This window comes from Peromyscus leucopus, chromosome 11 (genome assembly GCF_004664715.2).
Source record: "Peromyscus leucopus breed LL Stock chromosome 11, UCI_PerLeu_2.1, whole genome shotgun sequence".
Taxonomy (NCBI): Eukaryota; Metazoa; Chordata; class Mammalia; order Rodentia; family Cricetidae; genus Peromyscus; species Peromyscus leucopus.
In genome coordinates, this window is record NC_051072.1 from 31,977,098 (window position 1) to 31,999,660 (window position 22,563).

Below are 22,563 nucleotides of genomic sequence, written 5' to 3' on the forward strand. Positions count from 1 at the left end.
TCTCCTCTTGTAGTCACTTTTTAAATCTCAATATCTCTCTCTCTCTCTCTCTCTCTCTCTCTGTCTGTCTGTCTCACACACATATACCTAGATTTCTCTCTCTCTCTCTCTCTCTCTCTCTCTCTCTCTCTCTCTCTCTCTCTCTCTCACACACACACACACACACACACACACACCTAGATTTCACATGAGAGAAAACAAGTACGGTTTGTCTTCCTCATAGACTTAACAAGAAATATTTTTAAATGTTGGTATTTCTAACAAAAAGTAGAGATTATTAATTTTAAATTGAAGATAGTTTTTTAATAAATTTTGATTGGTTACAATTATTGAGAAATACTTGTTTTCATTGTGTTGAAAATATATGAGGAAGATTTTTTAATTTTACTAAATGTATAGTCAAATTTTTCTTTAGACCATCAGCCCATTAATAATGACACCAAGACTTATTATTAATTATGAAAGCTCAGCTTTAGCATAGGCTTGTCCTGCTAGCTCTTATAAATTAAACAAACCCATTTATATTAATCTATGTTCTATCACGTGGCATTACCTCTCTTCTCCGTTTTGCACCTCCTGCTTCCTCTCCATGTCTCCTGGCATCTCCTTCTTCCCAGTTTCCTCTCTGTCCCCAGAAGTTCCACCTAACCTCTTTTGAGCTTTTTGTCATTCAGTTTTATTATACCAATCACAGCAATACATTTTCACACAATGTACAAATATCCCATAACACATATATGTTAGATATGCAATAACTCACAAGACTTTTCCAAATTTAAAATCAAGCATTTGATTTTAGGATATAACCATATAGTATGTTGTTAGATTTCTGTAAACTCTTTGATCAAATATCTTTGTAGTTTGTATACTGTGAGGGAAGGATAATGTGATAATGTGGGCTTTAAAGATAAAGTTAATATGGAAAAGAATTCACATGTCATATATGCAGAATAAAAAAAAATCAATACTTGCTAAATCAGACATAAGCAAGATAGTAGAAACACGGCCATGGTAAATTAGTGTTCCTTCCATGGAGTAACTTTCTAGCTTTGGGCACTTGTGTAAAACAGTAGCTCTCTACCCAGCACAGCACTTTATGCAAAAGAGGCCTTCCAAGTCTGAGTTTTGTTTACACTGTTCATTTTTTCAGAGGGGAGTTTGCTGCTTTTCTTCAATCTAGATATTTATCCTAAAAGGTTTCTGGAATATCTATCAGTCATTCACAACTTTTAAACACTTGCATTTCTTTATAAAATGAATTTCAAAAATGAAAGACGGATCACTAAAATGTTGGAAGTAGAAAGGGTGTCTCCTAGGATGTAATTGTATAGTGAAAGCACAAAGAACTAATCTAGTCCCCTATCCCTTGCTACTGGAAGGCATTATGTATTGGCATACTCCATCATGCAGATTTATGTTTGAAATACCTAATGCAAATAGGAACAGAAGTTACAAGTCATACTGACTAGAAATGAATGTCATATAAAGGATTGCTTCACAGTACAGTAAATAGGCTAGAATAAGAGAAATGAAAATAAGAAAACCAGTGTCAGTTCTAGTATATTCAAGTATGCCATAGCCTTTTAAATGCACATTCTGGTGTTTAAGATTTCTTTTCAAGTTTGAGCATGACAGAAAGAGACAAAAGACTAGATTTAAGAAAGGCAAATTGAAGGAAGAGATTAAGAAGGACACCACAGATTGACAATAGATTTTTCAATTTGATGAATCACCTCTTAGGCACCATGGCAGAATTGGACTTGTGATTCATCAACTTTAGGACTTTAGATTTAGGCTTGGGTAAAAGAGCCTTCTGGTCAACCAACCATACTCTCTGGAGTGCTTATAAAAGATATGTACATCGATCTACTGCTTACTACTTAACATAGCTGAAGCAAAGGAAGGATAAATAACAATTTGGCTCTTGGCATATGTAAAAGGAACAAGAAAGTTGTAAAGAGATGAAGAATAAAATATCTGAGTTCCTATTGAAATCAGCATACTAGTAGTCTAATCTAACAAATGGATCTATATTTCTAATTCTATAATACATATGGACTGCTAAATAGGGAAACATGACATGCTCAGAAAAATATATATGTGTGTGTAAAACATTTATGTACACACAATACCTATATGTGTGTATATAAAATAAATGAATAAAAATGAGACTATAATTACACTGAGAATTTTCTTGAAGCAAATTTAAAAAGTCTGATTCTAACTTTAAAACATAATGAATTGTCCTAGCCATGTGTGACCCTAAGAACTTTGCACAGATGCTGTCAGCCTACCTGGCTTACCTGTAATGCCAGGAGGCTTTCCCACAGATTGTTTGGGTTGTTTGGGTCCTGGTTCCCTGACTCTCTCTTCACATAATTCTGAATTATCCTTTTTGGCAGGTGAACTATGATGGGGAACTGCACAAACATCCTCAGCTGGAAGCTGATTTGTCAGCAGTGAGAGAGATCTATGGACCACATGCAGTTTCTCTCAGGTAAACAGCTTTAGTGTATTATTTCATAATATATATATATATTTTTTTGTGATATATATTTTTTATTTTACAATACCATTCAATTCTACATATCAGCCATGGGTTCCCCTATTCTCCCCCCTCCCACGCCCTCCCCTTACCCCCAGCCCACCCTCCATTCCCACCTCCTCCAGGACAAGTCCTCCCCCGAGGACTGTGATCAACTTGGTAGACTCAGTCCAGGGAGGTCCAGTCCCTTCCTCCCAGACTAAGCCAAGTGTCCCTGCATAAGTTCCTGGTTTCAAACAGCCAATTCATGCATTGAGCACAGGACTTGGTCCCACTGCCTAGATGCCTCCCAAACTGATCAAGCCAATCAACTGTCTCACCTATTCAGAGGGCCTGATCCAGCTGGGAGCCCCTCAGCCTTTGGTTCATAATTCATGTGTTTCTATTCATTTGGCTATTTTTTTTCAATAATTGAGTAAAACTGAAATTTATTATAAGCCACAGTCGTCCTAGGGACCTCCATGCTATATATATATATATAGCCTTTATGGTTCTATGGGTTGTGGTCTGATTGTTCATTTTATATCTAGAATCCACCAATGAGTGAGTACATACCATAACTGTCTTTCTGGGTTTGGGTTACCTCACTCAGGATGATTTTTTCTAGTTCCATCCATTTGCCTGCAAATTTCATGCTTTCATTGTTTTTCTCTGCTGAGTAGTACTCCATTGTGTATATGTACCACATTTTTTTCATCCATTCTTCCGTTGATGGGCATCTAGGCTGTTTCCAGGTTCTGGCTATTACAAATAGTGCTGCTATGAACATAGATGAGCATGTATCTTTATGGTATGTATCAGCATTCTTTGGGTATATGCCCAAGAGTGGTATGGCTGGGTCTTGAGGTAGTTCGATTCCTAATTTTCTGAGAAACCGCCATACTGATTTCCACAGTGGTTGTACAAGTTTACATTCCCACCAACAGTGGAGGAGTGTTCCCTTTGCTCCACATCCTCTCCAACATTGGTTGTCATTGGTGTTTTTGATCTTAGCCATTCTAACAGGTGTAAGGTGGTATCTCAGAGTCGTTTTGATTTGCATTTCTCTGATGATTAAGGATGTTGTGCTTCATAATATATTTTATAAGCCATTGAAATTTTCTATTAGAGTAACTTAAAGGAAAATTCTTTTCACTGATTATATTTGGAAATATTTGAGGAATTCTATGGTGTCTCTCCTGGTGCAAAATGACAGCTTTATGGCTTTTTGTTACGTATTATTTTAAAGTTAAATTAGTTGTGTTAATGAAATTATTCATTTTGAGAGTTAGTTTTAAAAAGTAGCAGTCTTTAAAAGTGTAATTAGCCAGGTATGCCAGCATGCACTTGTGATTTCAGCACTTGGAAAGCTGAACCAGGAAGATTGCCAATCTGAAGTCATTTGGAGCTGTATAGCAATGTCCTTTATCAAAAACAGAAAAAGTGTCATAATTACTTGCTATACTAGATGTTTCTGTAAGTCTGGCCATGTCATTGTAAACAATGAAAGTAAATAAAGCAGAACTACGGGTACACAGGTCACATGTCCACTGAAGATGGAGGGTGGGGGGTGGGAGACTTGATACAGGATAGTTTGAATGATAGTGTGTTTCAGTCTGTAATTAACTAATATCTAGTAATATTTTTTTCTAGCTACTTTTCATTATATTTAACTCTGTGGAAGATCTTCCATCCCTATTCTTTTTTTCTATTTAGCGTAAGATATTGTTTGTGTCCTTACACTGGCATCTAGAAGTAAGGCTGGCTTATTTTAGAGTCTCGCTCTTTGCGTATGGTATAGTCTGTATGTTCCCAATGGAATTCTAGGCTCCTTTCACGGCCTGACCTCAATTCTAGCCCTAACTACCAAACACCCCAGCTGGACTAGGCTACCCAGCAATTGCACAAGTCGCCCCTTGTTGAGAGGAGTACTCCCTGTACATCCCACTGTGAAGGTCAGCTGCTTAAGCCCTCCTCAGATCTCAGCACCAACAGCTCAGTCTGTGTTCTGTACGCCCAGCATTTGGCTTTTGCCTCTTGATTACATTTCTGTTGTTTTATTAATAATTTACTGACTAGATTGAGATTTGTGATAGCTGTGGCACTGCCTTTTATTTGTTGTATCTTGCTTTGGTTTGTTTTTTTTTTTTTTTTTTTTTTTTTTTTTTTTTTTTTTTTTGGTTTTTCGAGACAGGGTTTCTCTGTGTAGCTTTGCGCCTTTCCTGGGACTCATTTGGTAGCCCAGGCTGGCCTCGAACTCACAGAGATCCGCCTGGCTCTGCCTCCCGAGTGCTGGGATTAAAGGCATGCGCCACCACCGCCCGGCTTTTGGTTTGTTTTTTTAATCATTATTTTGGAACTGAACATAGCATGGGTGTGTTGCATAAGCGAGGATTCGTGGTGGATTCTTGACTGTCTCCAGTGACAGCCTGTGAAAAAGGACACATTATCTGGTTGTCACTTTTCGGTGACATAGCTCTTTAGTAGACATACCCATATTTTGAGAAGGTGAACAAATATTTTTATTTTGGAAGTCTGCACACCATTAATTTATAATTACTAAATACTTCATTTAGATTTTAGGAATGACAACTCAATTCCACCTCTAGCCTAAATAAGCGAGGATTGTGTCCCCAAAGCACCTCATTTTTAGAGGTGCATGAGGCTGACAATTGTGGGTTTTACTTGGTAAATGAAGTTTTTACAGATTTAAAAAAAAATTTAGCCGAGGGGCTGTGATCATTCCACAGTTGGTCTGTTGTGTGGTCCAGATTAAGTACTGTGGACATATAGTATTACAGAGTGAATGCATAAGGAGAGTATAGGAGCTACCAGGAAATTATCCATCACTATGGCTTCTTTTTTCCTATGGTAGTGGAATTTTTCTAGGAAACTTAAAACCTTAATTTTAAATACAATAATCTCCCCACTAAAAGAAGGCTATGAGATATAACTATAATTCAACCTAGAATTCAGCATCCCACCCTCCCCTCAAAATACATATTGTTGCTTTTAGAGGATTGCTTTAGTACATGCCTTTTATAGTTAAGATTTTTCTAAAGCACATTTCCATATTTTCTGAGCTGTCATGTGACTATGAAATATTTGTTTCTTCACCAAGTATTTGGAAGTATTATTTGGCATGTCTGGTGGTCTCTGTTAGTATTTTCTATTAATAACAATGGTATTGACTGTTGTGATGTGTTGCAACTACATAAGTGCTTGGAACTCCAACCAAATGAAATACCTAAAAGTCATAAGTTACTAGAATTTTTTTCTCCTTCTCTATTTCACTTACAACAGTTTTGATCCCACTTAAATCTCCATATGAGCTGTATTCTTGCCTTGTGTAGATTTTTTTCTAGCTACAGAAGATGATTGTAAAACAAATAATCTCTAGTGGTCTCTTGACATGAAGTGAACTACAGCAAAACTTGTTTGATTTACTTTAAGTAAATAAAAATGAATTTTCAGCCTAGCCTATTCTTCTGGCCAAAGACACACTGGGAAATGTGTAGTTAGATAAAAGGCCTTGGAACCTTCCTCACAGAGTTCTAAGTCTATTGAAAGCAGAATGTTCTAATTAGCTGTTCTTTTACTTAATTGAGGCTTATAAGGAACTTAATGGAGTTTGAAGAGCAAAAGTACCTTAATATGCACAATAGGCTATTTGGTGTCATTTTTTTCTTCTTTTTTATGTGACATCTAATGAGAAAGGCAGCTAACCACATCTGAGTTCTTTATAAGAGATAGAAATAGCTGATTGCCTAGGTTGAAGCAAATCCCTTTTAAATGCAGGCTAAATGTAGATTTGGAAAGAGTAATTGGTAAATAGACTTATTACTAAAATTAATAATGGAAGCTCAGTTCGTCCTTACATCAAAAACAAAATGGTGGCTGCATGGAATCATGCATGTATGTGTTGAGGATGATTTTGATGCCGAATCTTGTGAATGGGAGGTGAATTAGATCCCTGGTCATTGGACTAAATGTGTTTCATCTTGAGTCACCTAGCAGTATGCACTAGTGCGTGTTTCTCTTGTCAATGTAGTCCTCAGTCGTGTGTTCATAATATAGTGTAGATAAATGTCATTTGAAAACAATCTGAGATGAGTAATGTTAGAGGTGGAAGGAAATTCTCATTTCCCTGGAAAGAGATGGTTTTCATAGTCACCTTGTGAAATGTCAAACTTCGATCTCAGATAACAGATTTTTCATTTATGATGATGACATTTTTCATTTTAAAAAACTGGCATTGTTGGAGTGAGCACTCAGCCTCTGACTGTAGCTAATGCCTGGTGCAGCAGGATGTTCCCAGGTTTGGGAGGGTGGCACATTTTGATCGTCTTTATTGATGGACTGCTGGGATAAGCCTTTCTGATGTTTGGAGAGCAAGGCCATTCTGAAGATGTGATGCTTGGAGGAATAAACATATAGTGGTAGGCTGATAACCACCAGACTGTTACCTCCTAAGAGAAAATAAAAAACAAAAAATAAAACATAAAGCAAGGGGTGGGGGGAACCTTAGGCATAACTCAGGACATCCACTTCCTTTCTTCTGGTCCTTTTGCTTCCCATTTACACCATTCTTAGGAACTGTTTCTTTTTCTTCGCTCTTCCCTTTCCTGTCAAGTGATTGCTTTGTCTTTGCCTGACACCTTTGACACTTGACACAGACACACAGCAGTCCTGGCCAGTGAATTATGCACATGTGTGCTGGAGGATGAGTCTCTGTGTCTTCCACATTCTGTCCCCCTTGGCATCTCAGTCATGACCATGACCAGCCCTCATCCCTCAGTACCTTGTGGGGTGAAGTATTATCATTAGTGTTGAGCCATTGAGATCTTGAGGATGCTTCTTCACCACATAAAGGAGCCTACACAGAAGCCTGTCATTCAGCAAAGGAAGATCTTGAACTGCAGGCTTGTAGCATCCTATCTGGCATATTGATTCTTGACACTCTGTCTGAGCTGAGGGTATTAAAAAAAAAATCCCTAAGTGAAAATCAGGGAAGAGGTGAGAGTACATGCACAGTGCAAAGGAACCAAAGGGGGAAGTGTTTTCCAGACTCACAAATGCATTTGAGATGTAAGCCTCAGTACCTCAGAGCCTGTGTGCTCGCCTCTGCTCCCAGAGCCTGGACTTTCTTCCAGCAAAACCAAGGGTTTATAAGCCGACCACAAAGTCACAGCAACTCTCTGTTCTATTCTCTTGTGCACTATTGTTTGGTCTCACAAAAGATCACATTGCTCTCTCTTCTGCATCTAAAGTCTTCTCAGCTTGTCTCTTTGAGAAATTTATAGCTGTGTTGGAGAACAGTCTTGGAAAAGCTTTCATCTTGCCAAGATTTCTTCCTGATGGCTGAGTTTGCATATTTCTTGGCCCATTCACAAACATCTCTCCCACACTGGGCAGAAACACACACTGAGTAGGCATGCAGAGATAGACATGCAAGCTGTGGAGTTTCAGATGTCACAGGAAGGTGTATGTTTCTTCCTACGTATCTTCTCAAAGTATCACTGCCTAGTGGTTGGAAGTAAAAGTAATGAAATAACAGTAAATATTTATTTCTCAGGAACCTGTGGTAGAATTGTGTGTATATATAAATCTATAGGTTTTTGACAGTCAATGAGGAAAGATTAGATATCTAAAATGTTTTTATGATAAGTATATTCACAGATAATTTTGATCAAGTTGTTATAACTATTGTAACAATATTAACAAACTGAGGTTTATAGAGAAAGACAAGCCAGCATGGTCTAATATTCAATATAGTATACATATTAAATATATTAATACATACTTAGTATGAGCATTTTTTTGGGGGGGTGGGGAGCTTCTTTCAGCTTAAATAGTTCGACACTGAAGGATACCAGAACATGAATACAAAGCAGGAACCTAGGGGCAGGAACAGATGCTGACACCATACTACTTACTGACTCGGTCCCCAGAGATTGCCATCATCCTTTGGTCCTCTCTCCCTCTCTCCCTCCCATTTCTCTCTCTGTCTCTCTGTCTCTGTCTCTCTCTTTGTTTTTTGAGACAACGTGTTTTCCTGTAGCCCTGGCTGGCCTCAAACTCACATAGATCCACCTGCCTCTGCCTCCCAAGTGCTGGGATTAAAAGCATGTGCTACCCCTGCCCAGCTAAGGAGTGTTTCCTGATTGGTGCAATTAAAAAGAGGAAGAGGAATTGACTGGATTCTCACATTGTTTTCATAAACTTATAGTTACTGGCAATAAACATGTCATCCTTTTTTAAAATGCTAATGATTAGATTCAGGGTCTTGGACATGCTGGGATCCGTTACATCACTGAGCTACTACATCTTCTACCTTGTCACTGGGAGCTGCAGTTGTCCTTGAACTCATGTAAACCAGACAGGCCTTGGACTCTTCATTCTCCTACATGCCTCAATTACAGACACACACCATTGATTCTGGTGTGTACAGATAATTTTGAATAATGAATATCACCTGTAAGTATCTTAAGAATCATGTGATTTTCAAAATATGTTGACTCAAAGAGAAGCTCTTTAAGGAGCCTGAAGTCAGGCTGTGGGTCAGAGGGGAACATTACGTAGAAGATCTTCCCTGACCTGCCATTCCAGAGTAAACCAGCTATATTAGATTATTTCTCAGTAATTACCCGCATCCCAAAACTAAAGGGAAAAAATTCAATTTCAATTTGGTGTGGTCTTTTCACAGCAAATAAATCGAGGCTGTACACAAAATTGTTTTGTCATAAACTTAATCCCACATCCAGATCACAGTCACAGTTCGAATTACTTCATACATCAGCATGCAACTTGATACTGCGTTTCTGTTGTTGATCTGAGCCATGGAAAGTTATTTGGATGCATAAGTGGTCTTGATAACTAGGTCACTCCATCTGGACAAACTGTAATCGTGCTTTGTGTCTCTCAGTGGGAAACATGAAATTACTGGCATTATGTAAAAAGGACATCAACACCAAAATGAGTTTGAATATGCACAGTGCCATTTGTGAACTCTGAATTATGGCATAAAAACAAAACCAGTGTAAACATTTCCAGATATGTGCCTGTGCAGCACTGCTAATTGCCTCCTTAAAGTAGTGTACTAGTGCTCTGCCATGGTGAAGAAGAGGGCCTGCTACCCAGTATTTCACTTCGTTTAGAAAAATTTCCATATTAGAAATAAGGAGGAAACTAAGTTTTGACCCCCCCAAATAAAAAAATCATACATAGAATATTAATACTTTCAATGTTCATAATGAATGGTTTTAAAATGTGGCATGCCACATGGTGATCATATCTTTCTATTGGGTTCATTAAGCTACTTGCAGAAAATCCATTGTGGATTAGGATTTTGTGTATGTCTGAATCCTTCCTTTCTGCCTCTTAACCACACTCTTCAAGCTAAGACAAACTCAGATGTTCTACTAACAGAATTGTAAAGAGGAGAGAAAGAGAGGCATCATGATGAAGTGGGAAGTAGTAACTTTGATAAATTAACAGTTAAGTAATATGTTGAGAGTCTCAAATAAGTCATTCCATGCATTTGACTTCATAATTACAGAAATTATTGTTAGGAGAAGACAGGTGTGTAGAGATTTCTTTCTGAGGAAGCGTTTGGTCAGTGTTTATGATGCAAAAGAATCAAATGCATCAAAGTATTGTATTTATTTTACAGTTACTTTACTCTAATTACAATCATTTAAATGTATGATTTTGAAGAATAACACAGAAAGCACCAATTATGTTGAAGAAGAGAAGTAACAAGAAAAATCCTTTAACTACAATATATGGAAAAGACTAGAGTGAGTCTGAAGCAAGAATGATGATGTCTGGCCAGGCATGGGGACTCATGCCTATAATCTCACGCTTGTGAAGCTGAGTCAGGAGCGCCATGAGTTTCAAACCAACCCTGGCCACATAGTAAGACCCTTTATCTCAAGAATGTTCTCTGATGATGCTCAAAAAAGTTAGTTTTGTGCTTTTTTCCCCCTGTTTCTAACACATAGAATCATATCACCTTTCTAGTCAGTGGTTAGGTGTTTTTATCAAATGTATAACTTTTTAAAATGAACTTAAAACAAACACTGTATTTATTATACAAATATTCTTCCAGGCCTGTGAGGGTGAGGTAGAGGAGGTCTTCCAGATGCACTCTTTACTGATCATTACAAAAAGCATGAAAACTAAGGTGATTTAAGAAAAATAGAAATGCAAAGAAGTAGGAAGAATGTTTATTTTTCATTGTTTAATATGTTTTAGTGTGTGTGTGTGTGTGTGTGTGTGTGTGTGTGTGTGCACGTGTGCATTTGCACGCGCTCCTGAGCGCATAGGGGACTATGCTTGTGAGCATTTGCCTGTAGAGGTCTAAGGGAGAGCTTGGAGGAGTTGATTTCTTTTTTTCTTCCACCACTTGTATTCTGGGGAATCAAGCTCAGGTCAGGCTCCATAGCAAGGATCTTTATTCACTGAGCTATCTTGCCGACCCAAACAAAAGTTTTTACCATTAACATACTACAGTGTAAGCATTTCTTTGTTATTTGTTACTCAGTGGAATTATTTCCAATAATTCCTCTCCATGTATTGATCTAGGTAAGGTTTTGCACCCTTGCCTTGTTATTTTCTAAGGGTCAACCCTTGTCAATAGAATGGTTGTTGTCAAGGCCACTTCCTCCCCAGAAGCTTCTCTTGAACATATTTGATTATCTTGTGTTAGCTTCTTTTCTGTTGCTGTGAGAGAATACCATACCCAGGGCAACTTTTAGAAGACACTGTTTGTTTGGGCTTAGTTTTCCAACTAAGGGTTCCTGATGTGGAGTGGAGGCAGGGGGCTGCAGAAGCCGACAGCTCACACCTCAGACCACAAGCAGGAGACAGAGAGAGTGAATTTGAGATCACTTTAAACCCTGAAAGCCCGTTCCAACGACATACTTCTTCCAACAAAACCATGCCTCCCAAACTTCCCCAACAGCATCACCAAATCAGGACAAAGTATTCAAATACCCTAGACTACGGAGGACATCCCCTTCAAACCAAAACACATCTCAGAATTGCATTGGCCGGCTTTTTACATGTATGACTTGGATAATCAATGTTTTTCATGAACCATTTGCCTGTGCTCAGGGTCATTAAATTGTGACCACTGAGCTTGTTTTCAGTACTCTATTAGAGTACAAGCGAATTTTGCCTTTCAGAGGAGTTGCAGAAAGAAAACGTGAAAGGAACAAAGCAACACAGGACAGTGTGTAGCCGAGAATGGCCGTGTGTAGACGAACCAGTTTCTCCCGGCTGTCTGTTCCTGAGCAACCCGTCATAGGCTTAATATTAATTACAAACTGTTTGGCCCGTGACTCAGGCTTATTATTAGCTAGTTCTTATATTTTAAATTAACCCATTTCTATTTATCTGTGTATTGCCATGTGGCCGGTGGCTTACCAGTACTTTCACATCTTGCTTCTTGGGTGGCTGGCTGGCTGGCTGGCATCTCCTCTGACTCTGCCCTTCTTCATCTCCGTCTTCAGTTTGAATGTTCCACCTAACCTTATTCTGCTCCACCATTAGCCAAACAGCTTTATTTATCAACCAATGAGAGCAACACATATTCACAGAGTACAGAAGACCATCCCACAGCAGCCATGCCCAAAAATTCCCAAAATATTTATTTTCTCCACCACCACAGAAAAAGTTTTCTGTACCTGTAACTTACAGGCATTAAAAAAAAAACTTATTTGTTTGGTCCTTATTTTTGTCATAATTGTTGTATGATATCATATAATGTGTGATATTTATTTTATGAAGAACATAGATGATATGATGATGCTGTTTTTTAAAAAAGTCAATTCCTGTGTCAGTAATTAGTTGTTAAAATGTTATCATGAGATACTTTATATTTCCTAAAAAAATAAATATGTGTTTTATGGTTTGACATATTTTTGAGGAAAAAAAGTGAAGAGGTTAAATTATCATTTCTAGCTTTATACCTCTTTGGTCATGGAAACAAAAAATACCAAAAGATCCTGCTAGATATCTTTCTTTATTAAGCTATAGAAACTACATGAATTAAATCATATGCTCATTCAGTCATAATGTTTTATACTTAGAACCCTGTAAACATGGCACAATCATGTACTGTATTTGCATTATTGGTATGTACAATACACAGCAATTTTATTGAGTGTCTCTCTGTGTTCTATATACTGTCCACAGGCTTGGATTTGGGTATATGTGGGTAAACTCTGCATTGACTTTTTAGTTGTTTCACAGCCTTACATATTCATATAATAATTGTAGTTATTTTCATCTTCCTTTCTTCCCTCTCCTTTCTACTGGAACCCTTCTCAGCAAGTACCACTCCTCCACTGATGTCGTGTGTGTGTGTGTGTGTGTGTGTGTGTGTGTGTGTGTGTGTGAGTGTGTGTGTGTCCCACTGAGTTCAGTAAGAGTTACTTGTCCAAGCAAAGGTGGGATATTATGTAGTGTAACCCCACTGACTTCTTTATATTTCATTTGACAACTTTTTTTTTACTCCCCTGTTTGTCAGTTTCTCCATTAATATTAATGTTAAATTGTGTAGTTCACAAGGTTATCATGTGGACCTAATGATGTTTTTCTTGGATATTTAAACTGGTATTCATTACAAAGTGGTGGTTATTGAGTATTGGGCCAGTTTAATGCTTGTAAAATGACTGACAAATACAAACTTCAAGTCCCAGTATTGCTACAGAGATATGATGTATAAGCCACTTTATTGCTTTATAAGGCATATGCAAACACAGTGAAAATAGTAAGAAACACTATCTGTAATGTTTATGGATCCCCCTCTCTGTTCCCACCCCACCTTCCCTTCTCCCTCCCACTTTCCCTCCTATATTTCTCATAAAATCCAGACTGACCTTGAACTCACGATGTAGATTCTGATCCTCCTGACTTTATCTCCAGAGTGTTGATACAGGCATGCACCACCATTCATAGCTAGCTGTATACAGTACCTGGGGATCAACCCCAGGGTTTCATGTATGCTTAGTGAGGAGTCTCTCAGTTGACCTATATCTCAAGCCATGTTTTGTTGACATTAAATTATCACATCGATATAAAATCCTGAGAATATTTTCTGCCAGCTATAAGCTCAATTTAAGTACTATCTATTAACTTTTATAATTTTGGTTATTTTCATATTTTATCCCTGATCTTCTGTGCTATTCATAACTTCATAAGAATTATAGGAACATATAGACATGTATATGAAGAATATTACTTTTGTTTTCTTTCTTTTTTTGTTTTTTTTTTGTTTTTTTGAGACAGGGTTTCTCTGTGTAACTTTGGTGCCTTTCCTGGATCTTGCTCTGTAGACCAGGCTGGCCTCAAACTCACAGAGATCCTCCTGCCTCTGCCTCCTGAGTGCTGAGATTAAAGGCGTGCACCACCACCACCCGGCAACTTATTTGTTTTCTTTTAATTAATTAAAAACCGTGCTGCACAAAAGTTGGTCTTCATAATGCCTTTATATAACCCAGAGATACATCTCACAGGCAGAGTGCTGACTTAACATATACAACACTGTATTCTTTGTGTAGGTAGCCTGAAGTCTGATACAGTGACATGAAACTAAACAGGGTTGTATAAGTAACAGCATCTGGACCAGTTTCCAGTCCACTCATGTCCAAGGTAGAAGAAAAATCCATTAACATTTTATTGTATGTCCCCTTTATCTCCTCAGGTCAGAAACTGCTTTCTTGCCCTTAAAATCAGCTGCTTGTCCTCTCAGTGGGTAGTGATACTGGAAAAGTCACATAGGGACACTAATGTGACTCAGGAGACGGGTACTGTTTGGTCCCATGATGGACCAAGAAACTCTTGAATTTATGTATGCAAATACATACATAATATATTCTGTAGTACAAATAGGCAAAAAGAGATGACAGTCCAAGTATACTGATTTAGTTTATTCATATCCAAGTTCATCTCTAATCTTAAAGTCAGCAATCAGAATTAGTGACTACATTTTTAATTACAATAACCAGTCACATACTAACTATTAAGGAAAATGAAAACATTCATGTTAATCTTTGCTTTCAGGGAATATGGAGCTATTGATGACGTAGATATTGATCTGCACATTGATGTCAGCTTTCTGGATGTAAGTATCAATTTCTGTAATATCACTCGCACATTTGAAGTATATTTATCTTTATCCTAAGAAACTCAATTTTGGATTGTTTTATAGCACCATTACATACTGCTTTGTTAAAGTGATTTATGAAGACTGATCAATGAAGCTGAGATAATACATCTTTTTCATTGTTTGTCCATATATCCCGAAACGTCTGTGTTTTAATTATAGTACTTCATTATATAAGTTCTCATTTTTATTTGTCATACATAAAGCAAAAATGAAAGAGTACTTTGGCCTCCTTGTTACACAACATTGTTTTTTGAAATAATTTGTAGGCCTTTGCAATTTATGCATTCCATTAGTGTAAGTTGAAAAGTTATGATTTCTTTGTTGTTTTAAGGTCTAAAGGATGCCAACCTTATCTTTTCAATGTGTTTGTGCAGGAGGAGATTGCTGTGGCCTGGGAAGTGATTCGAACAGAACCTATTATCGTCCGACTACACTGTTCACTTACACAGTATTTAAATGGCCCAGGTTAGTCTCGTTTCTCTGTTGGTTTCAAGATTAACTATGTACTGTGCTTCAAGCAAAATGGGTATTCCTTTGATACTTCTGATTGCTGACTTTTAAATGTTAAGTATTTTGATAATGGTGTAGGTTCTGTGCTAAGCAAGATGATTGATCACCTATATAACTAAGGAAATAAAATTTATCACCTTTATAATTAAGGAAATAAAGTAGATAATGCTAAACTACATAGACTTACATAAATTGAACAGTTTCTGCGAGGAAAAAAGCCAACAATAAAACCTCACAGGCGCCGGGCGGTGGTGGCGCACGCCTTTAATCCCAGCACTCGGGAGGCAGAGCCAGGTGGATTTCTGTGAGTTCAAGGCCAGCCTGGGCTACCAAGTGAGCTCCAGGAAAGGCGCAAAGCTACACAGAGAAACCCTGTCTCGGAAAACCAAAAAAAAAAAAAAAACAAAAAACCTCACAGGCTTTGTGTACAGTTGTAGCACAGTTTATACATATATAAACACACACACACACACACACACACACACACATGTTTGGTTGACCTTAGATTTGGTTATTTCATTTTCCTGGTAATCTCACCCATGGCTCCCAGAGAATTTAGCTTAGAAAACTGTAACAAGTGGAGGTCATAGCAGCACTTTTGGTTTTTGAATTCCTATGGGACAGTGCTGCTGTATTCAACTGATGGTTATTAAAAACAAGGGACTCTGGGGCTGGAGAGATGGCTCAGCAGTTAAGAGCACTGGCTGTTCTTCCAGAGGTCCTGAGTTCAATTCCTAGCAACCACATGGTGGCTCACAACCATCTGTAGTGAGATCTGGTGCCCTCTTCTGACCTGCAGGCAGAACACTATATACATAATAAATAAATAAATCTTAAAAAAATAAAACAAAAAAAAAACCAAGGGATTCTGCTAAAAAGAAATTTTGCCCAAATTTATGAGATGGCTAAAATGTCTTTCAACCAATGAATGTAACCCCCCCCCCCACAAACACACATATACGATGATACTTCCATTTCATCTGCTCACGCTAATCTAATTACCTACTGCTGCATAGGAAACCATCCCAACACTTCGTCCTGTATGGGCTTTCTTAGGTTTAGCTGCAGTTGTTGCAGTGCTTTGTCTCACTGGGTTTCAGTCATGTGGGATGTGAAGCTGGAGGGTTTAAATGCATCACTGAGTTGGAAACACACCATGCTGGGTATAGAAATGACTAACTGTGGATTCAGGATCATCTGGTCTGCACCTTTATCATGTCAGTGACTACAGTCTGCCTCACACTTGACGTATCCACGTCTTTGGGCTCCTTTCACTATGCTGGACAATGACCAATAAAAAAAGCATGTTTCTTGAGACAAGGTATGCCTACTTGACTTTATCCCGACCATGGTTCCAGCACATGGGGATGTCCGGTCTGAACTTTTTCCTTTAGTATTTAAACTAGGAATAAAATGGAGTTATTTATGAGATGGAAATGAAGTCTGTGTCCATGTAATCATACCACATGTATTGATCACAACTAACTTCATTATCACTCATACTGTGTGTCATTCTCTTTCTTTTATTCCTCATATCAAAGTACTTGGGTTTTTGCCAGTCTGTCATCTACTATGCCATTGATTTAGTTCATAATTCAGTGTTGAGTTGAATGTCCACACTATATATTCATTTTGTCCGTGCTCTGTAACTGACCCCACAGTATACTCCCATTCTATTTTCTATCTATTTTGAATCTTACTGAGGTCATCAGTCAGTGACTGTCCAAGATTCATCCTCAGTCCAGCAGGAACTGAAATGCTTTTCACAACTTAGTATGTAAGTTTTGTAAATTTTTATTCATTTTCTTTGAATAAGAATTGGAAAGGAAAACAGTTCTGCACTTACTGAGATCCAAAGGTTTTGACAGTGGGAGAGGTGGGCTGTGAATCATATGCAACACACATTGCTCCTTTGCCAGCTTTGGTCCGGCATCCTTATACCATGCCCTCAACCCTGCATGGCTCTTAATAGCAGCTCATAGACCCTAAGCAGACTGTCCTTAGACATAGGGCACTTTTTACTGGGAAGAGTAGATATGGGCATTCTTGTCCCACAGTTTGGGTATGACTTAGACGAGGACAATGGCCTACTTAAACTCTGAGATGTAATCCATGCTTCCATCCTACTCACAGGACAGAGGCAAAGGAAAGATGGCACCTCAATCTGTGCTCTCAATGGGCTACTCTCCTTTTTCCAGCCATGTCTTTTCTTCACTTACTGAGTTTACTGGGTTCTCCTGGGAGCAAGTCGTAATAACCTGTTTGCCCCTAATCTTCACTTCCAGTCTCCATGAGATTGTGACCTGTTACACTCTATTTGGCAGGGGAAAGTGGTCTCATGCTATAGCCAACTTTATTTAGGGCATGGGACAACTTACATTCTGAGGGCATTCTGCAGGTTAAGCAAGTTCATGTGAGCAAAGTTCACTTGGGTTTGTGTTGTATACAGTCAGGAGGGCAAGGTCACCTTAGTTCAAGCTACATACAGTCAAGAGGACAACCCATGCTTGGAAACATCATTCCAAATTATTATGGATAAGATGGTGGGTAATCTAAAAAAGCGCCCACTCTTGTTATTACATCTGGGAGGAGTACAAAATCAATGCCAAGAACAGCCCATGTTATGGAGGAACAGAGATTACAAGACTCTTGTCTTGTTTCCTTGGAGTTTTCTCTCAAGGTCTCAGAAATCTCACATAGCTGCATTCATGGACCGTGTTCCAACATTATCCTAACATGGGCAGGGCAGGAGAGGAGCCACAGCCTCTTGAGGGTGGAGGCCCTGCCCGACCAACCTGGCTCCACACTGTCAGTCTCCTAGAACCTACTCTCTTTCTTGTGGTTCAGTTGCCCCTTGTATGAGATGCACTTGATATTGGTGGCCTTTCGCTCCCTTTCTCTCACAGGGTGGGACTATGGGACCAGCCAGTAGGACCCTGGGCGTTGCTTTATATTCCTATTTTTTTTTTTTTACCCCTGAGCTGAGGACCAAACCCAGGGCCTTCCACTTGCTAGGGAAGTGCTCAGACTCTTCTTTTTATAGCAAACTTCGCCTCAACTTTCTTATGCTACTCCATTTAACATAAGAAAGACCTGGTTTGATTGATTTTTCTCATAATTCTCTTATACACTAGTTAAATTAGGGCTTGTTCAATTTTTACTTATATATCCATCTTACTAGTAAATTCCTCCCATAGTTACGACTTTCTTGTCTTGAAAATTTGGGGAAGAATTTGACTTAAAATGGACTATGATATATAATATATGAGTAGAGGTAGAGATACTGTGCCTGAGAGAACAACCAATTATTCCAGGACAGATAATTAAGTTTTATCCTAACTTATGATTTTGATTATTTCAAACAGATAAAATGGTGAGAAAAATCTCTTTTTGTATTCAATTTTACTCAGAAGGCAGTGTTATACTGTTGACAGTAATTACATTATTTATTTATCATTTCAGAATTTCATATATTTCAGAATTTCAAAATGCATGCAATGCGTTTTGATCAAATCCACTTCCTTCTAATTCCTTCCCTTCCTCCCCTGATAAGTTTTCCATATATATATATATATATATATATATCCCCTGAGCCCTTTCTCTGTCTCTCTCCTTTAAAACCTTCTAAATTCACTTAGTACTATTGCAAGTTGCTAGATGTGTAGGCCATCTACTGGAGCTTGGGTAGTCTCTCAACCCCCTGAGGAAAACTCACTCTCTCTTTGACAGTATCCATCAACTGCCAGGATCCACTGAGGTAGGAGGAGATCTCAGTGAGTCTCTCCCATCCATTCTGGGATTTTGTCTGGCTTGATCTTTTGCATTTAGTCACAGCTGCTCTGAATTTATGTTTGCAGCAAACTTGCCATGTCCAGAAAATACCATCTTCCTGTATTCATCCAGTACCTCTGCGCTGACAGCCCTTCTACCCACTCTAATGAGATGATCCCTGAGCCTTGGGAGGTGGGAGTGTGATTAAATGTGACAGTATTTCTTCTAGGGTTGTTTCATAGTTTTTGTTTGACGGTACCAACATTTATAGTGAAAAGAACTTGTAAGAATTTATGACTAATACAAGATTTAGACTGACCTACTTGACAGTTCTCTTTGAAAAGCATTTACTACTATGTTTTAGAATTTATGAACAACACTAATTTGAAGTACAGTATTTAGTTGGGGCTAATCTTTCTGTGAATAGAAGAAATGGGGCAAGCATTTTACACTTTGAAATTAAAGAGAAAGATAATTTTTATTGAATATGTTTAAACATGGTTATGTTTGTTACAGTAATATGTGTTAACATAAAATTTGTGATCTGTAAGTCCAGTTCCTGATTAGAACCCTGTTTTGTTGAAAATGTTGAACAATTTTCATTAATATGCTCTTTTGTTTAAAGCACCACATTACTGGTTTCTCTATACCTTTGCTTACATGATCAGACTGCATATAATGAATTTTCATCATTTTCACCCCCATTATCCTGTCTCACCTCCTTCACTCTTCTGCTGAAGCCCTACTTCTGACAACAAATCCCTCCTACTCTGATGTCGTGTGTGTGTGTGTGTGTGTGTGTGTGTGTGTGTGTGTCTGTGTGTGTGTGTGTCTGTGTGTGTGTGTCTGTGTGTATGTCTGTGTATCTCCCACTGAATTTAATTATGGTTCCATTGATAAGTTTGTTATTTACTGGAACATGGGCAACTTATCAGTGGTTACCCCACTGTCTGTAGACCAGAGGTTCTCAATCTTCCTAATGCTGCTATCCTTTAGTGAAGTTCCGCATGTTGTGGTGTCCCCCAATCATAAAATTATTTTCATTGCTACTTCATAACTGCAATTTTGCTACTATTTTGAATAGTAATGTAAATATCTGATATGCAGATAGTTTTAAGCATCTTTTAGCAACCTTTGTGGAAGGGTTGTTCGGGCCCCCAAAGGAGTCCAAATGGATCATGACCCACAGGTTGAGAACCACTGTTGTAGATCCCCAGTGAGGGGTAAGGTCTTCTGAGCAGGGTCTCAGTCTTACGAGGATCCTTTGCAGTTAACCACAGCTGCAATGAGTTCATGAGTTCAGTGGCCATGTCTTGTCCTGAAGACTCTTTCATGGCATTCTTCCTCCATTTTATTCTTTCCATCCCTTTTTTGGTCATGTTTCCTCAGCGTTTGGTGTACTGCCATAGAAATTCTCTTTGTGAATGACCACTCCACAGCTATCTCTAAAGTAGTGATATTTACCTTTCTTATAAAGGGATGTTTGTCATAGTTTCTAGTTTTATGTATCAGTGCAGCTCTAGCCTCCTTTTCCCTTCTCTTTTGATGAAGCCTAACAATTTCAGATGAGTTTATCCACAAGTACTGGCTTGCTTAGTCAGACTTTAGAGTTCACTATATCTTCAACTCATTATTACTGGTTCTGAGGAAGTTATTAAGTTTTTTAAAACATTGTTAAAATGCTTTTAGAGTTAATGAAAATTACAGATAGAATTGAAGTTCTGTACCTTCCATGCTGTTTCTTGACTGTTGTTTTATACTAACTCATTAAATAGAACTAGTTATAGTTAATTACATTCATTTTAACAGTATTAGTCATTGTATCACTTGGGCTTTGGAATATTTTTAAAGTAGCATTTTGTGAGCTGTTTTGGTATACCCGAAGTTTTTAGCTCATTTAGATTGTATTGCTAGTGACTAAGTGAGTCAATATTTATTATTTATAGTTTCCTTAAAAGTGACTTTTTTTTTAAAAGTATTGACACTTATTGTCTGGGTTTTTATGCAATGATTAGGTTTTAAAATTGTGGTTTTTTTTTTTTTTTTTTTTTTTTTTTTTTTTTTACTTTTTAGAATTACCTATAATATATGCCGGACAAACATCATCATCAAACGTTACCATTTTCTCAATGTATCTCACACACTTTCTCCCCTGAAGGGTTTTGATTCTTCCAATGTCTTTGGACCTTGCTATACTTTAAAAGTAGGCCAAGGCCCTGTAGGTTTCTCTTCCTTCTCTTATTAGTCACTTTTTATCTGCCTGTGAGGAGATTTTACCTTTGAAATCTTAGGGAGACATAATGTGTTTCATTTTATTTTTTAAAGATTTATTCTTATTTTATGAGTGTTTTGCCTACATATGAAGTCCAAGCACTGTGTGCATGCCTGGTGTACAAAGAGACCAGAAGAAAGCATCAGGTCTCCTGCAGCTGGAGTTACAGACATTTATGAATGACAATGTGGGTGCTGGGAACTGAACCTCGGTCCTTTGCTGGAGCACTAAGCACATTGAACTGTTGAGCTAGCTACTCACTTTTTTTATCCTTTTCTTTGAAAGAAATATTGCACTGAATTTTCAGGACTTTTCTCTTAATACAGTGACATCTTGTTTGGGTCACATGAGATTGGACTGATGTCTACAGTCTCCTTCACTTGTATGGAAGGGCTAGACCGTTTTTTAGAGTGGAACTGATGGGTGTCTAGGGGACGGAGTGCTTCCATCCCTGAGTAGGCAGTGTGGGCTAAGAACTGTGGCGCATGTGTGATCTGAGTGTGGCCTGCAGAAGGACCGCACTGGCTCCAGTTGTCCCAACCCTTATTTTTCTGGGCACGTTTGGTGCTGCTGTGCTGTCACACTGTGATTTGTGCACTAATTTTCCTCCCCTTTCATGTGATTACAACACTTCAGCAATTGTCCCTTTCCTTCTGGTACTATTCCATCTTTTTTTTTTTCCTCCCAGAAGATTCTCATCAAGAAACATTTCTTTTTGCAATCTGGAAAATTAAATAAAACCCTTGACCTCAAATTCCCTTTCAGCTGGTCCTAAAGTACTGTGTTTTCTTTACTGTCAGATTTTATTATGAGTGTTTTCTCTGCTCCCTTCTTTTCTTTTTTTCCCCTCTCTTAAAATCCACTCAGACCAGATTATGGGGCCGTCACTTCACACACGAATCCATGTTCCCCAAGACTTTAATGTTGCTAAATAGTCCTGTGACCAGTGTTGAGTTCTTATCTTAACTCGCCGTCTTAATTAGTTAATCGGTTGTTTCCCTTTCTTGAAAGCATTTTGTGAATGTGTGTTCAGCTAGTGTTCTGGAGTCTCCACCCTCTTGGCTGTTCCTCACCGGGCTTCATTGATGGATGCCTGAACACCAGTCGTGTACAGCCTCTTTCCCAGCATTCTCTCCTCCATGAGTAGTTCCGGCGTTACAATTGTACATATGTGTATATGACGGCTATTTCAGACTTACAGCTTTAATACGCACCTCTGCTTGAATGCTTTTTATTTTTTTATTGTTGTTTTCACTCTTCCACTACAATGCCAAATGAAGATTTCAAATTTAAAACACTTAAAGTTAAATA

General features: G+C 38.2%; 1 protein-coding gene across 4 annotated transcripts in view; it reads left to right on the forward strand.

The window, feature by feature from the left end:
* The window catches only part of Parp8 (poly(ADP-ribose) polymerase family member 8), a 186,628-nt gene that overhangs the window by 107,981 nt on the left and 56,084 nt on the right, over window positions 1-22,563 (forward strand). For all 4 annotated transcript variants that reach the window (XM_037209427.1, XM_037209428.1, XM_028885372.2 and 1 more), the window contains 3 exons: window positions 2,403-2,497; window positions 14,594-14,654; window positions 15,074-15,164. In XM_037209427.1, the coding sequence (XP_037065322.1) occupies window positions 2,403-2,497; window positions 14,594-14,654; window positions 15,074-15,164 (247 nt within the window). The remainder of the gene's footprint in view (window positions 1-2,402; window positions 2,498-14,593; window positions 14,655-15,073; window positions 15,165-22,563) is intronic.